The 17,276-nt window shown below is 33.7% G+C and overlaps 1 protein-coding gene across 1 annotated transcript in view; it reads left to right on the top strand.

Annotated features, from left to right (window-relative positions):
• The window catches only part of LOC117182083 (palmitoyltransferase ZDHHC6), a 58,366-nt gene that overhangs the window by 36,822 nt on the left and 4,268 nt on the right, over window positions 1-17,276 (top strand). Inside the window, exons 3-5 of the mRNA XM_033375108.1 lie at window positions 3,220-3,304; window positions 3,416-3,690; window positions 5,552-5,764. Coding sequence (XP_033230999.1) covers window positions 3,220-3,304; window positions 3,416-3,690; window positions 5,552-5,764 — 573 coding nt within the window. The remainder of the gene's footprint in view (window positions 1-3,219; window positions 3,305-3,415; window positions 3,691-5,551; window positions 5,765-17,276) is intronic.

The following is a 17,276-nucleotide window of genomic DNA, read 5'->3' as shown; positions in this document are numbered from 1 at the left end:
AATTCCAACAAATCAACATCACTGACGGTAGAAATATCCGTAAAATGGTCGGAAACTTTTTTCACGTGACGGGTCAGCGTGATCCTATCGACTCCATATTCATGGGCAGCCGCTCGTATGGCTTTTTTCTTCAACAAATTATCTTTAATGACAGCCAACAACGCATTAAAGTTAATTTCTTTGGATACGGCAGCCTTTTTTGGTGTTGCGGAGGTTGCTTGTAAGGTTGACACGGCTAAAAATCAAAATGAATGAACATGAACGTCACACAAATAGAGTGATATTACATAAAAACACTTTTTCTTAATGTATCAAATAATATTTGACAGTTCTGATACAACTCTAGCATGAAACACGGGTGGTTCATAACCCAGCCACCCAGTCTGCAGCTGTCACAAGGAATCTGATTGTGGGCTTCTGCGTCAGCACAAAAACTGGCTAATGATAAAATACAAGCTTACACAGGCAGATGGCGACATCGGTCAATTAGGAGGAAAAAAAGTGCTGATGGTTCACTACTCAGCCCGGTTCACAACCCAGCCCTCTCCCCTAAACGTAACAATAATTCTATCTAATATTCATATAAATAAGGGATATGCTATTTGAATTTTGGCCTGCCATTTGATTTCCAACATATTTGATCCCATACCATCCTTCCTTTCTACCGGGCAGTATCTATTTCATCGCGGTGTACCTGCTCGTCTTACCCTCTCCACTCGACTTCTTCTCACGTCCCTGACTGAGCAAGATTACTGTGCTGGGCTTTGCCAGCGGAGGGCCCCTTCGCCCTATTGAGGCATAAAATGCCATACATAAAAATATTATAGTTTTGCAATCAGCAAATTAAAAATATTATATTCGGAATCTATGTTTTTCGCGATTCCAACGATATGTAACTTGCAATTAAAATATTGAAATTAGACTAAGTCATGGCAGATATTAGTTTGTTTTGACCCTGACTAGATAGCATTATGAAATTTTCCGTAGAATAGTTGAAAATGCATCAGTTTATTTCGCAGAAAATTCGACTTTTTAAAGTTAAATAGAATATATGGATTTTTACCCAACTGCCTAGAAGAATATTATACTTGAAACCAAGTACTTGAATTTTTAAACCAGAAAGACGAATCCTTAACAAAACAGTACACAATATAAGTTATTTAGTATACACATACACATATAGACATACACAATAATTTTATAATATTAAAAATAATGGTCGATTCTTGAGCATTCGAACAGAACTAGGGGTTGAAAAAAAATTATTTTGAAAAATAAGGGCCACACTAGTGTATTAAACACAAGGGCAATTGATTAAAAGGAAATTAAACTTCACTTTCTAGGGAATAGAATTAAAATGAATATACTTATTATAGTAGATTATAATATGGAAAATATAAGAGCATTACTTCCACCGGATGAGTATTAAATTGTCAACAGGTGAATTTTCTACCAAATAAACTGATGCATTTTCAACTATTCAACAGAAAATTCTATAATGCCATCTAGTCAGGGTAAAAAAAAAAAATAATATCTGCCATAACTTAGTCTAAGTTCAATATTTTAATTGCAAATGACATATCGTTGGAATCGCAAATAAACATAGATTCTGTATATAATATTTTTCATTTGCTTATTTCAAAACTATACAATTTTTAGTATCGTATCTTATGCCTCATTAGGACAAAGGGGCCCCACGGCTGGTAAAGCCCGGCATAGCAATCTCGCTCAGCCAGGGACGTGAGGAGAAGTCGAGTGGAGAGGGTAAGACGAGCAGGTACACTGCGATGAAATGGAAATCGCCCTTTCTACCTTCCTTCCCCCTCTCCTTCCCACCCTTTCCCTTCCCTTCCCTTCCCATAATGCACGAAATGAAAAACCTGGGTGAGCGGCGACATGAGCGAGGGAAGAGATGCGTCACGGGGACGACGAAGGAGGACCTCGGGTGACGCATCCCAGCGAAGCGATTGGTGGTGCGAAACCGATTTTTCCCCATGCATTTCCTTCCTTTATCCCCTTCCCTTCCACCCATTTCCTCCCCTTCCTTCCCTTTCTTTCCCTCCCCCTTAATCTTCCTCCCTTTCCCTTCCCATAATGAATGTTTCCCATTTTATAATTTCCTTCCTAAATACGGCCATTTCCCGCCTAATTTCTTTCTTTATTTCCTCTCACCTTTTCTCCTACATTTTTTCATATATCGCTATTACTTCTCTCATAATTTTCCGCGTTTTTTTAATCCTTCCTTTCCCTTTGAATTTTTAACCTCAGGTCTGTTTTCTTCTGTCATTAAAATTATCCCGCCTTTTATCGTTCTCTATATCACTAACCTTAAACCAATCTGAGTTTAACTTCCACGCAAATTTGTCTTTATCCCTAAAAATATACTGACACCCTTGTCACGCTCTATTTACACTTAACAATTTCATACAAACAAACCCCTTCACACACAAGTATAAGAAAATCTAGCATTAAAAATTTACCGCTGCCTCATACTTTCATGTCGGAAATGGAAGTCTTTTTTTAGTTACAAATTCATTTCTTAACGAAAAAGGTAACCATTTAATTTTTGCTTGAAAATTTAGTTTTGTTTTAGCTTACAATTCAATTATTTTGGTAGAAAATTGTTTTGAATGAAGTTCGTCTTTTTGATTTAAAAATCTAAGATTTCGGAGATTTTTTTCTTTATGACTAAAAAATTGTTCTTGGTTAATAGTTCGACCCTTTTGTTAAAAATTCCTTTCTTTGGTTTGAAATTTAGTCGGTTTTGTTAAACGTATAACTGCTTTTTCGAAAATTACTTTTTTCTTGGCTAAAAATGAATTGTTTTAACTGAGAATTTAGGTCTTGTAGTTTTGGTTAAAAATGTTTCTTTTTCAGTTGAAAAATCAAATATTTGGTTGAAAAGTCATGTCTTGTAAGTCTATTTTACGTAAATTGTGGATGACCACCTGTAAAATTCTGGGTGACCTGTCACCACAAAGTGTTCAAAAAATATATAGAAACTGTCATTTTTTTGTTTTAACATTATTGATCGCCTAGGTGCGAGGTTGTCTTTAAATCTAAAAGAAAAATTTAGAATGGTCAGTGAGATCTGAGAAATGTTGTTCTAAATAAGTAAATAATTTTTACTCAATATGCATAATTAGTTTTTAAAAGGTAAACAAAAAATTTAATATTTTTTTCAAGCGCCTTTACAAGTTAAAATTTGTATTTTTGCAGGAAAATTTATCCAATTGTCAGTATCTTCAGTTTTGCACAGTATGCCAAGGATATAAAGCTCCAAGATCTCATCATTGTAGAAGTTGTAAGTTTAAGACATTTTTTATAATTATTGACTTGGGATGGATATAAAATTATTGTTTTAACTTCATAGAAATAAATTGAATATTGAATCGTACAAATCAATTTTTTATAGGTGGTCGCTGCGTTATGAAAATGGACCATCATTGTCCATGGATAAATAATTGCGTAGGGCATTTAAACCATGGATATTTTACGGCGTTTCTGGCAAGCGCTGTGGGCGGTTCTCTTGTTGCCACTATTGTTTTGGTTTCATGGATTTTAGCCATTTTTTCTCCAAGGCCGATGCCATTTCCACCTCCTTCGTTACTTATCCTTTTTTCAGTAATTTTTGCGATCGGTTTGTCGATCGGAGTTGTTATAGCTGTGGGGATGTTGCTCTATTTCCAAGTAAGACATTTTTTATTAACATTTCAAGCATACAATTAAATTCGGACCTTATGTGGTCCCTATTTGTGCTAAATCGTCTCTTTTTTTCCTATTTATTTCAAATCTATTGGGGTGGCATTTAAAAATGGCAAACTTTACACCGCTACCTACCTATTTTTCTTCTCTTTTTCTTCAAAAGTTTGATTTTCTGCCGGTTTAAAAATACTAAAATGTGATCTTTCACATTTTTCAATTTACTAAAATGTTCTGTAGGAAAAATAAAGTTAGAATAATTATATAAATATATATTTACTGTTTCACTTTTATCAGAAACTGCAATGATTTTTTAAAATTTGAATTCGCGTTTCTCATTTTTCTAGGAGCGCCATCAGGTTAGCCGCAGGTCAGGGAAAATCTGAAAGTTTGGGAAAAGTCAGGGAATTTTTTCGACCAAGAAAAGTCTTGGTTAAAAAAAACTGCAAAAGTCAGGGAATGTCTATAAGCAGCACTTTTAGCTCAAAGGGTATAAAGAATTTTAAAGATTAAATGATATAAATTATTATTTTTAATTGAATTTAATCATTTAAAGGAATTTCAAAGGTATCTTAAACGTTTTAGGATATTTTAAAAGATTCAAAGACATTATCGAAAGATTAAAACAATATCTAGGATATCCAAGGATTTTTATGATTTTAAGGTGTTTTTAAATATCAAATAATTTTAAAGCGTTTTATTAAATTTCAAGGGATTGTAAAGGATTTCATATATTTTAGTGTATTTTAAAAGATTCGAAGGAAACAACCATTGAATTCTGGTCTATACCCATTTCTCTATTCTCTTGAATTCTTTTGAAATACTTGAGGATATTTAAAAATATTCTCAGAAATTTTCAAGAGCTTTAAAAAATTTCAAAGGAATTCAAAAGATGTTAAAGAATTACAAATATTTTAGGGTATTTAAAAAATTCCAAGGAATTTAAAAGGATTTAAATCATTTGTAGGGATTTAAAGATATATTGGTTTAATAGTTATTTGTGATGCAAGGACCCTAAGTGGCAAGGATTTTAAAAAATATTAAAGATTGTATGATATTTCTAAAGATTCCAGGATATTTCACTTGATTTCATTAATCTGAAGGGATTTCAAAGGATTTTAAAGATTTAAGCTTTTTATTATTTTCAAGTAATTTTTAAAATTCTTTAAGTATATCAAAGGATTTCAAAAGATTTTAAAGAACTATTGTTTTTTAGTGAATCTTAAAAGATCTAAAGAATTTTTAACTTAAATCGTTTAAAGGAATTTCAAAGGGTTTCAAATATTTTAGGGCGTTTCAAACGATTCAAAGGCATTTTCAAAAGGTTAACAAGTTTTAAGGAATTTCGAAAACAATAATTTAAAAGATTCAAAGGTATTTTATCAGATTTCCAAGGATATCAGTGATTATAAGATATTGTAAAAGCTATAAAGGTACTTTAATAATGTGAAGACTTTTTTTAGAAGTGAATTTATACCTGTATTCTTTCCAATTTTTCTGAATTATTTGAAATTCTCCTGAAAGTTACTTCAATCTTAGTGAAATCAGTGCAATTTTTTACAGTTCATTTGAATTTAAATTGAATTGATTTCAAGACATGAAATTATCCTGATTGCATATTAAAAATGTTAAAAACTAGTTTTTTGGTGTTTAAATATTAATGGCAAGGGGGAAAAAAAATTAGGGAAAAATCAGGATGAAGTCGGATAATTTTAAAAATTAAATTTTTCGGCCACTCGGGCCCGTGCATTCCTAAGATAAAAACGAAAACAGATAGTCCTACCTTATACCTTAAATAACATTAAGAATAGCTGTGTGAATTAATTTTGGTGGTCTGAATTGTTTATAGGTTGTTGCAATTCTGAAAAATAAAACAGGAATTGAAGACTGGATTTTAGCGAAAGCACAGTATCGGCGATATGGGACGGTCGAAAAATTCGTTCATCCTTACGATATAGGCTGGCAAGGAAATGTTAGACAAGTTATAAAGTGGCATTGTATTCCTCCAGGCGATGGAATTCATTGGCCTGTAATTGAGGGCTGTGATCAGTATTCCTTAACCGTAAGTTTTCCTGATATTCCTCTAATTTTTGTAGAAATTTTATACATTTTGGTTAAAAATTCAACTGTTTTTGTAGAAAACGCGTCTTTCTGGGTTGAGAAATAATATATTTTAGTAGATATAACATTTTTTATGTTGGAAATTAATCTATTATGTAGAAAATTGCATCATTTTTGATTGAAAATCACAATGTTTAGTCGAAAATTCTCTTTTTTAAATTAATTCAACTGTTTTTAGATTAAAATTAAAACATCTTTTGGTTGAAATATCAACTATGAGAATGTTACTTTTTTTACTAAAATAAAATCAACACCTACCTTCGGTACTGTATCTTTCGTACCTTAATATGCAAGAACAAATTCTTTACCAGTATGTTGGTTGCCAGGTTTTCCGTAGCCACTCAAAAACATCAACATTCAAAGTACAAATATTCTACAGCAAAACTTCAAAATGCAAACATTTTTCAGCAAAACTTAATAAACGCAAAATTATACTACAAAGCTCGAACTCAATTCTAAATTTCCATTAGATACAGTATACCGGATCAAAATTACGCTAGCTCAGCCCAAAAAATTTATGGTATAAGGAAAAGAAATTCCTAAATTCAAATATAACGAGAATAGTCAAGATTCAATATAACAAATAACATATGGTTTATTAACCGTTGATACAAATTAGTTTTCCTGGTAACATATAATCCTATTTGTTCAAGCGTCAATCCTACTCTACTTTACAAACTAGATGTTGTAAAAATTCATAGTTCTAAAACAGAAAATTGACATACAACTAACTCTTTGTCCTAAACTAACTAATCTGCGATACATTAGGCCCTTTCTGTGGGTGCTACTCCACGATGCTGAATTAAGCTCGCATGATTAAACTAAAAAGTACTGACATTACCTCTTGGTACTCATTTTTGAGGTTATCCGACATGTAAGTCGTGGTCTTAAACATAGGGGCGCAACTTTACTCTCAACCCAAAAGGGTACTCTGAAAGGGAGAACAAAAAGAGGGTACCAATAGGGGTAAGCAAAACTCCAGGAGGTGGCCATATTCTACAAGAATAACCAGATAGATGGACAAAAACTCAAAGGGGTGATCATACTAAATAGGGGTAGTCGTAATCGAAAATTAAACAAAATCGAACAACATATTAAATCAACAATGAATCAATGATGCCATCAGAAAAAAATCACTCAACAATATAAATCATCAATAAAAATGACAACCGCGTGTCATCAAAAATATTTGACAAAGGAAGCTAAAACCACAATAAATTCATAACTACAAATCTAAAACTCAACAGCAAAAGAAAGGATGACCGCGTGTCGAACTAGTTACCTGGACTGAATCTTAGTATTCCATTGAGTCCTACTAGTAAACGGCCAAATCCTCGATGTACGTCTCCTGAAAAATCCTTTGTAATCCTTCGAAAGTTTTCCTTTGATACTTCGCTAAATAATAATCTAGCAACGAAAGCAGCAATAAAAAAGTTCCTTCCCATAAAATTACAACATTCTCGCTTCGACTACGCGACTTGTCGCCTCGGGAACACCAACGGAAATGAGAACGATTCTCCGTGTGCTTTCGGCTCGTCCAACTTCTCGCCTTCTCGTAGCTCGGGCGCTGATTAACTGGAGTTGGCGCGACGGCAGGCAGTGTGTCGTAGAGAACCTCAGTGCCGACTACTATGGTTGCTAGCTATCCCAGGAGTCCTGGAAACCAAATATATTCTGACATCTGCAAAAGATATTCTCTGGTATTAGTAGTTTCAATCGTAATAGTCCGCGTCTGGGGAAATGCTAGTCGTTCTGAGGAAATAAGGATAAAAACTTCCCAAAAGAAGTATTGTAGACATTCATGCCAGGTGGAGAAGTCGAATTTGGAATTTTTGGAATGGTCTAGAATATTCCTTGAATCCAGTCGGCATCCCAACACAAGTCTTCTTGAGGTGCGACGTAATCGTCAAAGCCTTGGTTGGTAGTCCATGTTTCAGTGGGAGAATTTGAATGGCCTGAAGCTCCACATTTTGCCCTTGTCGTTTATCTCTGGTTCTATTAATGTCCTCTATAGTTCCGGATGTCCAATATGTCTCTCGAAGTATCTCGTAGTCGGCGACCAATCGTTGGTTACAGAACAAAAGCAAACAAAACAAAGTGAAATCAGCCCTTGAATATACAATTTTCTTATAATTACAGTCGCTAGTCGTGAAGTACCGTGCAGTTCCCGAGGCGTCTTTATAAAAACCCTCAGATTATAATGAGAAAAACTGTAAACTTGAATAAATTGAAACTTTGTGAGCTGTAAAAATTTTGTAACGTCACACAACTTATACATTTTCAGTTGAGAATTGAACTTTTTTTTGGTTAAAAATTTAACTACTTCGTTGAAAGTGTAATTACTTTGTTGAAAATTATTTTTTTGGTTAATGATGCCTCATTTTAGTAAAAAAAAACCTTTTTCAAAATTGAACCATTTTGTTGATAATAACTTTTTAAAATGATTTTTTGAACTGAAAATTTACCTATTTCATCTTAGTTGGAAATTTATCTGTTTGGTTGAAAATTTAACGATTTATTCGCAAGTTTATTTGATTTAAATTTAATTTTTTACTGGAAATGGAACTATTCTATTTAATGTTGAAAATTTATCTATTTTAGCTGAAAATTCAAATATATGGTTTTAAAATTAATGTTTTTTGACAGAAAAATAATCTCATTAGTTGAAACATCATCTATTTGATTAAAAATTCATTTGTTTGGTTGATAATTGAACTATGAGATCAGTATGGGTTGAGACGGATTCAAAAGTTATTTAAAATAAAACAATGTAGAGATTACTTTATTTAATTCGAGAGGGAGGCTCTTGTTGTTTGATAACAGAGGAGGGTTGTCCAGACTACCCAGGGCGACAGTGATTAACGCTGATATGGGAGTGATCCTCTCCATGACGGGATCTGCTTCAAGAAGGAGTAAGGATGGTCAATTGTATCTAGAGGAATTTGCGGTTAGCTTGGGCGGCGGCGCGCCACTCCCGGCGCAAGTGAGTAGGGCATTGGCTCCCGGTCGCAGGGCAAAGGTTAACAAATGATTGGCGCATTTTCACCAAGCGAAAATCTGCGAGCGTGAACGATGACCTAAGCTGTGCTTGCGCTGTCAGTTGTCAGAAGGACTTAAACTTTTTCGACTGAGTGCCGCGACTTAATTTATTCTTAGGCGTATATCAACTGGAGTTAGGACGCCCAGACGATGAAAGAAAGAATCATGGATGTTTGTCAAATATTATTCATGGTTATGTAAAAAATATTACAGATAACCATGAATTTAATTTAGCGGCCTTTCGTTGCCTGAGGTGCTCTAACATCACTCTGGAATATAGGGTTATAATGGAAGTTACACTACAATTATAAAGCGAAAAATACCTACATCCATACCGGTATAAAAGCTTAAGACAAAGAACTATATATATATATTTTCACAATAGATCTAAACCCGAGCTCAGAGATTGTGAATTAGTTCTGGTGACGGAGAATCAGGTATCGTGTTCAAGTAGTTCTCCTCTTCGGTGTAAGAATCCTGGGGCTGCGTTAGAGGCCGCCTTCGACGGAGTTCTTGCTCCCGAGGATCTTTGTTGATGTGGGACCTATTTTCTGACTGCCATTAACGGAGTCCTTGTCTGGAGCGTCTTGAATTATTTGGGACCTTGTGTGTGGGCCTTATACGGCGTTCCTGGACCGGGGGGACTTGGAGTTGTGGACTGACCGTAGGATTTGGTTAGGTCATTTTTCTTGCGCGTCTTCTGTGTTATCGGTAGACTTGAGGGGTTAAGAGATTTCTGGATACGGTGTGTAGTCCGGGTGCTTCACAAGGCAGTGGTGTGGGATTTTGAGGAAGAGAGTCCTCGTTTTGGTTGAACTGGATATCTGGGATATCCAGTAAGGGCCCAGAGTTTAGTGAAATCTATATATCAGGAGTATCCAATAGAGGGCTAGTGTTTTCTTGAATGCGTGGGTCGTGTTGAAGATCGCACATTGAGTTAGCGATAAGCTTAAGTTCTCGAGCAGTTATGGGGCTACTCTCTTAAGGAAGATTGTACTCTGATGGATCGACAATGGGGCAGTTATTTTTTCGGGGGTTTGCGGGGTAGATCTGGGTTGTGTGCATTTTTGCGACACGATCTTTAAGTACTGGGCTTGTTACTATCTCACTTGATGGATCCGGGCGCCATTACGTTTGAGGTTACCCCCGAAAAGATCTTCGCTTGGAGGAAGCCCAGATACCATGTTACGTAGAGTACGGGTGTTATAAAGAATCTCGGGAATGTGAAGGTCCTAGTCCTTGTAGGGGCGCAGGGTTAGGCGTTATCTCATACTCTTTTTTATATCTTGGTTACAGCATTCAGTTGGCAAGTTTCGATCCAATTTTTACCCTTGAATTGAAGCCCCTTATCGTAAAGTAGGGCTCTGGGATAACCGGAGCGACAGAAAACCTTGCGTTCTACTGTGGCGATAATCTAGGGGGCTTTAGCGTTACTAAGGGAAAAGGACTCTAACCATCTTAAACAAAGGTTGGGCACTACAAGAAGGTAGGTTTTTCTTTGTTCCGATCGCGGATAAGGACCTATTAGGTCCAGGGCGACGGTTTTCTAAGGGTTTTTTGGTTTCCGGGGCGTTTTTGGTCACAGTGGGCGTTAACCTTTAGAGGACGGGAAAATCTCCGTTCAAATCGAGTGCCAGGTGGTTGGCATGTCGACCACCCCCGTCCGCCACGTAAAGGCCAATATAAAAAAAAAACTTTTTATGATATTTCAGCAGTATAGTTTGGTATACCCATATTTTTTGATGTGCTGAGTACGAAAAAAATAGTGAAAGAAATCCTGAAGGCACCCTTGACCTTGAAAATCACCATCTCAAGGTCATTTTTTTATATCTTAGCATTATGTTTGCCATACCTATGTTTTTTGAGGCGCTGAGTAAGAAAAAGATAGTGCAAAAAATCCTGAACACAGACGCGACCTTGAAAATAGATATTTCAAGGTGCTGAGCGCATCTAGATAAATGTATAAACCCAGTTTTTAGTCCAAAAAAAAATTTTTCTTTGACCTTGAAATGACGATTATCAAAGTCAAAAAGTCTCCAGGATGTTTCTCACTATTTTCCCCTTATTCAACGCACCAAATTTTGCCCGAAAACATCAAATAGTTAGTTTGCATTGGGTGGTCGATATTTCGATCATCCCCGTCCTCTAAAGGTTGATGGAATGCTGTTGAAAAAAGACAGCTTCTTTCTTTGTAAGAACCGGTAGTAACGCAAGTTGTTTATATTTGGAGACAAGTTTACATGTTTCGTTTTAAAGTAAAGTCAACATCATGAATATGCTCTCTCCAGGTTTTGAGAGTAGAGAATGATATCATGTCAATTGAGTATCATGGATGTGTGATAATTCTTAGGTTGTATTGCTAGTAATGGTGTTTAAACGGTGATAGTCGACACAGAAACGGGATGTGCCGGTTTTACGTATTACGATGATTACCGAGGAACTGTAAGGAAAATTTAAAGGCTCAATCATTTGATCGGCAAACATCGATTGTGCAGGGATTGAGCAGGGATTGGAACTTAGTTGCAAAAATGGGTAGTTTTGAGCTCTATTTAATGCTCAGCTGAATGGATTTAGGTGGGTATTCTTGTGGGGTTTACGATAGATTAGAGAGCTTAAAAAATATCCTGAAATTTCGCGAGATACTGGATTGGAAGTTACATCAGGGCTTGAGCAATTTCTGGGTTGTTCAAGGTGAATGAGAGTGTTGTATTTTTGCAGTAAATAGTAAAACGTTAAGTTTTGTCAGTGTAAAAATATTTTCTAGGTCGACCGTAAACTGCTATTTGTTTTTTAATCCACGCATCTTCGAGGATTAAGGAATCGGTATCATCGCTAACAAAAAAGAGGTTTTTTGTACAATGTCCGCACACTGCGACTTCGAGTTCGACAGTACCCTGTACATTATGGAACGCTCCTGATTTTGCTATGTCTACTTTCTGATGCCGAGGTCTTATTCGCTGATGTTGGGTTTTACTTAAGTACTGGGGTTGTAGAAAATTACCTGTGGAAGCGCTATCAAAAATGGACTGTAAGTGTTAAATGTTAAGAATTACTCAGAAGTGGGGTACAAACTGAATACGCCTTCTTGTCGTCTGAAGTCTTATTGGGGTGGGGGGCGGTAGGCCAGGTTGGCGCCCCTGCATTTAGACCCAAGCTTCTTCGGAGTATTCGAGTTGTAGGCGTACAAAAAGCAGATACTTTTTCTGAAAGAAGAGATAAACGGTCTCTTTGTCTCCTTTTTTTCGGAATACAATTGCGAGATGAGGCTTCCTACTGTATTGGCCCTATTGTTTTTTTTTGTAGGAATAATTCCCGGAAACGAGCCCACTCAAAGGAGAGACCGTTGTTAATTTCCCACTATATCGCGGCAGTATCCTTCAGGGCTTAGGCTACTAGGGTAACTCTTCGTTTGGTTGGGGATCCTTGGTTGTGAAAATATTATTCCATTCGATTGAGCAAGAAAGTGGGGTCTTCGTAGTCACAACCCTGGAACTCTGTAGGGTGTCTGGTAGGCATGATTTGGAGCAAGGATGGCATTATTTAAAAGGGGAGGGTTTTACTACAGGGCCTATATTTTGTCCAAGAGGGATTCCTGCAGGGTGCTGGGAAGTAATGAAGGAGTGGTTTCCCATGGAGCCTTGATTTTGTAACAGGGATGGGTTTTCCATAGGTTTATGCCCAAAAGGTGGGTTTCCTGCAGGTTTCTGAAAATGTATGCCAAATATTAGTCATGGTTATAAATATTTTTTGTAAACATAAATATAATTTAGCGGACATCAACTGATCTACATTTAATTCGAAATTTATTTCTTTGTTACAATTTTGTTTTTCAAATTGATTGTTCTAACTGATAACTTAACTATTCTATTTTGGGTTTCAAATGTATCTGTTTGGGTAAAAATTGATCTTTTTGGTTGTAATTTGAACTATTTCGTGGAAAATTTATTTTATTTGGTTGAACATTTATTTTTTTGTTACTAAAAATTAAACTGTTCTACTTCTGGGTAAAAATTTATTTCTTTATTTCAATATTCGTCTTTTTTTAATGAATTTTCTAAATGAAACCCTAACAATTCTATTTTTCATTGAAAATTGATCTGTTTGGTTTAAAATTTAAATATTTCGTGGAATTTTTTGTTTTTTGTTAAAAATGTATTTTTTTGTTACTAAAATTCAAACTGTTCCACTTTTGGTTATAAATTTATTTATTTATGTCTTACGTAGTTTGTGGATAACGTCTCATAATATTATGTATGAATTTTGTCACTAAAAGGGTTTATAATAAATTTAGAAGCAAACTTTTTTATGAATATTATTGATCTCCTAGGTTTAAATTAAAAATTGGTCAGAGAAAAGTCAGAAGTCATGTAATTTCGAAATTGCGATTGTGTAGTTACCCTGAGATTCCACTTGTAAAAAAATTTGAAATCGAATTCTTATCTAATTTCTTCGAGACAAAAACCTTAGGGGCTTGAGGACGGTTATTCTTAGAATATGAATACGACTGCAATATTTTGATTGTAAATTGATAAAGTCTTGAAAAGAGTTCACGTCAGGATGGTAAGAAATTTCATATTCGCGTTTTAGTTGATTCTGTGAAGTTTTGTTTGCATTTCGTAATCATACTATTCATACATTTCTTTGCTTAATTCGCCAGTGTATTGAGAATCCAGAGCAAAAAAAGGTATCGAAACATTTCTGGGCTTGAAGTATTTTTAAACGAGAAAGATTTTTAATATTTCGAATTATTCGAATTTGAGTTAGATTAGAAATGCTAATTATTCTTTAAATGATGCATGCTATTTTTTATAAAGCAATAGGATAACATTGTGAAATTAAAACTTGCAATTTTGTATTGTATTGATTGAAAATTTTTCAGCAACAGTAGACATTTTTCCCCTAAAAGAGAGTGAATAATTTAATGCACATAGTAAATAAGTGCAAAAGTATGGCTTATTCAAGAAAATCATTAAGGGCATGTAATACTTAGAAAATTATCGATTTTACCAGTGTTATGTTCCCTCGGTTTTTCTCCTGCAATGATAAAGATTTTGTCTTAAAAATTTAGGACATGATAGCGAACATGCTATCGGACGTTTGCGGACTCTTTTTTGTGGGTTAATTCAAAAATTGTAATTTTGCTAAATTTGATGTGTGTGTGTGTGTGTGCATTTTGAGGTCATGTGTGTTACAATTCTCTTCCATAATTATTCTTGAGTGCTAACGACATAACCTCAAAATAGTGCACATGCATACTATTTTTATTTAGCACAGTAAATGCTTTTTGGTATTATCCCTAAAAAAAGAGTCCACGGACGTCCGTTATAATATTTTAAAGGATCTCCAAATTCAGTTTTTAAATATTTTCATATTTTTTGGGAAAAAAAGCAGAGGGAGCTGGACCCGATTTATCACACGACGAAGTATCACATGCCCTTAACCATCATATGATACAAACTGCGATAGATATCTTAAAAATTCTCAGTTGAATTTCCTTTGTATAAAAAATTACACTAATTAAAATCTTTTATTTTTTGTCTCCGTACTTCATTAATATTTACAGGGGTATCCCCTGCGTTCTCCCCCTTTTTTCCTATTTTCGAAAAAATATTCACGAAAATTATACGATATTTGAAAATACAGTTTATGGTTTGACGTCTACAAAATTATTCTATTAAGAACTAGATTAATTAGACTACCCTGAGTTGGTAAAGGTTTTTTTTAGCTCACGGATTTACTTACTATAACTAATTTAACCTTTTTTTTTAATTTAATCAATTTCGAACTAAGCTAAACTAAAGGCTTACATTAGACAGCATCAAATCAGATCTGTGTGAAATTTAAACACCATCTTGAAGCTGTTACAAATTGAATAGTATATAATTAACATTTTCCTATTCAGACAATTTCAAATTTAAACCATTAAAAATAAATAATTTATGGATTGTCAGTTCTTCAGATACAAATAATTTTGTATTAGGGATGGTAAAAACGTAACTATACTTGAAATTGAAGAATTTTTGCCTGTAGAAGAGGAGCTAAACGATTGTTGAATTATCAATGTCCCCCCACACTTTTGTATGGCACTCTTAAAATTGAAAGTCAAATCATCGACAACTGAAATTTAGTGATTGTGAATTCTCTTTTGTTAAATTTCCTTCGGGTTTAAAGGATACATTCTCATCACGTGTCGCGCAAGAAAGAAAGGTTAGGGCCAAATTTTCAGATCTAATTTAAAAACAATTGTGTAAATAATAATTTTGTTGTACCTTGTATCTTTTTTCTAAGAATTTAATTTTTTATTTGTAATGTCATTTTTCACGATTAAAATAAAAAAGACGCGTGTTATAAAAAAAAATTATTCAGAAAAAAGGTGAATAATGTTGAATTTGTAGATCTTTTTTGGATGCATAATTTATGTTTATTCGTCTTTTTTCGTATCTTTTGTAGTTTGACCGCTAAATGGAATTTTTCACTTTTCATTTTTTATGCGATCAAAATTTGAATTTTCGATTTCGCAAGACAATTTAAAAAGTTGTTATGATAATCTTGCTGGGGTTTCAAAAAGCAAAGTTTTTGTTCTCCCGACTTTTTTTCATATCGTGCTTCGTTTGGCTTAAAATGTTCATTTTCGTTTTTTTTTTAAATTTAAAAATGCTATAACTGACTTTCCGATTACTAAAAATAGCCGTACATAGAATTTTTAAATACCAAACAATTGTTTACAAAAATATTAAAAATGCTCTAACTTTTTGAAATTTTATCCAAAATAGCTAGCTAAGGAACTCATGCTTTTATTTTAGGCCTTAAAAATGGTCCCAGAACTCAATTAAATCCGATTATTTTTTCAAAACTTATCGTGTGTACAAATTTGTTAAAAAATAAAAACCCTGGGACGTGAAACGCGCGTCTATATTATTAAAGAGGTTTTTTTTAGATAAAATAATGAATAACTAATTTATATTTATATCATTTTAAATAATTTTTACCTATTTTAATGGATTGTTTACTATTCCAAGGCAATTTAACGAATTTATACAATTTTTGAAGGAATTCGTTAGATTTTATTTCAAGTGTTTTCTACGGATTTCATGGGATATGCTGGATTTATACATATTTTTAACGGTTTGAAAGGTTCTATGTAATTTAAAAAGATTTCAAAATATTTCAAGAGATTTCGTGTGGGTACATTCACAAAATACGTGATACATTTTTCAGGAACTTCTGCCCCCCCCCTCACCCATACGTGATACTTTTTCCATAGGTCTTAAGGGCATGTGATACTTTGCAAATTGTCGATTTTACCAGTTTTAGGTTCCCTCGGCTTTTTTTCTCGAATAATAAATATTTTCTCCTAAAAATTTGGAAAATGATAGTGAACATGCTAACGGGCGTCCCCGCACACTTTTTTTGTGTTTTTTAATCAAAACATTTTTTATATTGCCAACAACGTGCGTCTATATTTCGAGGTTATGTGTGTTTTAATTCAACCAGCCTCCTGTCACCGAGGGTTGAAATTGGCCCATGTGTTGGAAACGGCTATGCAGTGTCGCTAGTAGTAATTTTGATCTAGTTGTTTTGAATGTTATATGTCGTTTGTCATGTAGAGCCTTTACAAACTCTTAAAAATTTTTCAAGAAAATGGTTTATTTATATAAATATTGTGAAAATGACACAGTAGATTTTTCTAATAGAGTTTTTCTGTTTTTTTATTGAATCATGTCCATTAATTATCGCTTCGGTATGAAAATCAGGTCATAAAAGTGTACTCAGATAACATCCGAAGACCACGAATAAAAGAGAAGCTTTTTAATAATTATGAAAGATCTGAGGTGAAATGGTTAAGGTTTTATTTTAAAAGAATAATTTCAAGTTTTAAAGATTTTAAAATGTCGGTTAAAATATTATGGAAGACTTTGAGACAATTTTTGTTTTTTTAATTTTTCAACATTTACAAATTTTTTAGGCAAACTGAATTTTGTCAGGATATGAAAAAAAGTTCTTAAAATTTATGGGAATTTTTTAAATGATTATTTTTAAGGAATTTCAAGAGAAAATAGAAAAAAAGATCAAAAAACATTTTGAATTATTTCCTATAATTTTGAAAAAGTGTGAAAGGTTTTAAAGCAAAATTTTGCAATTTTCCCATATCACATAATTTTAGAAAAAATTTGAGTAAGTCTAAGAGATATTCAAAAGTTTTGAAACGGTTTTAAAATAATTAAAACTTGCAACATTTTTTTTCTGAATTTTGTGAAGTTTCACGAAAATGAAAGACATTTTTTCAGGTTTCTAGGAAAAAATAATATAATTTTTTATTTCAAAAAATTAATTTGAAGAGATTATTTAAAAAGATTTTGGAAGATTTCAAAAATAGTCAAAGAAGAATCTGAAAGATTTTAAGGTAATTTTAA

Source organism: Belonocnema kinseyi, chromosome 10 (genome assembly GCF_010883055.1).
Source record: "Belonocnema kinseyi isolate 2016_QV_RU_SX_M_011 chromosome 10, B_treatae_v1, whole genome shotgun sequence".
NCBI classification, from domain to species: domain Eukaryota; kingdom Metazoa; phylum Arthropoda; class Insecta; order Hymenoptera; family Cynipidae; genus Belonocnema; species Belonocnema kinseyi.
The sequence above is the reverse complement of the archived record's forward strand: the minus strand, read 5'-3'. Positions and strand labels throughout refer to the sequence as shown.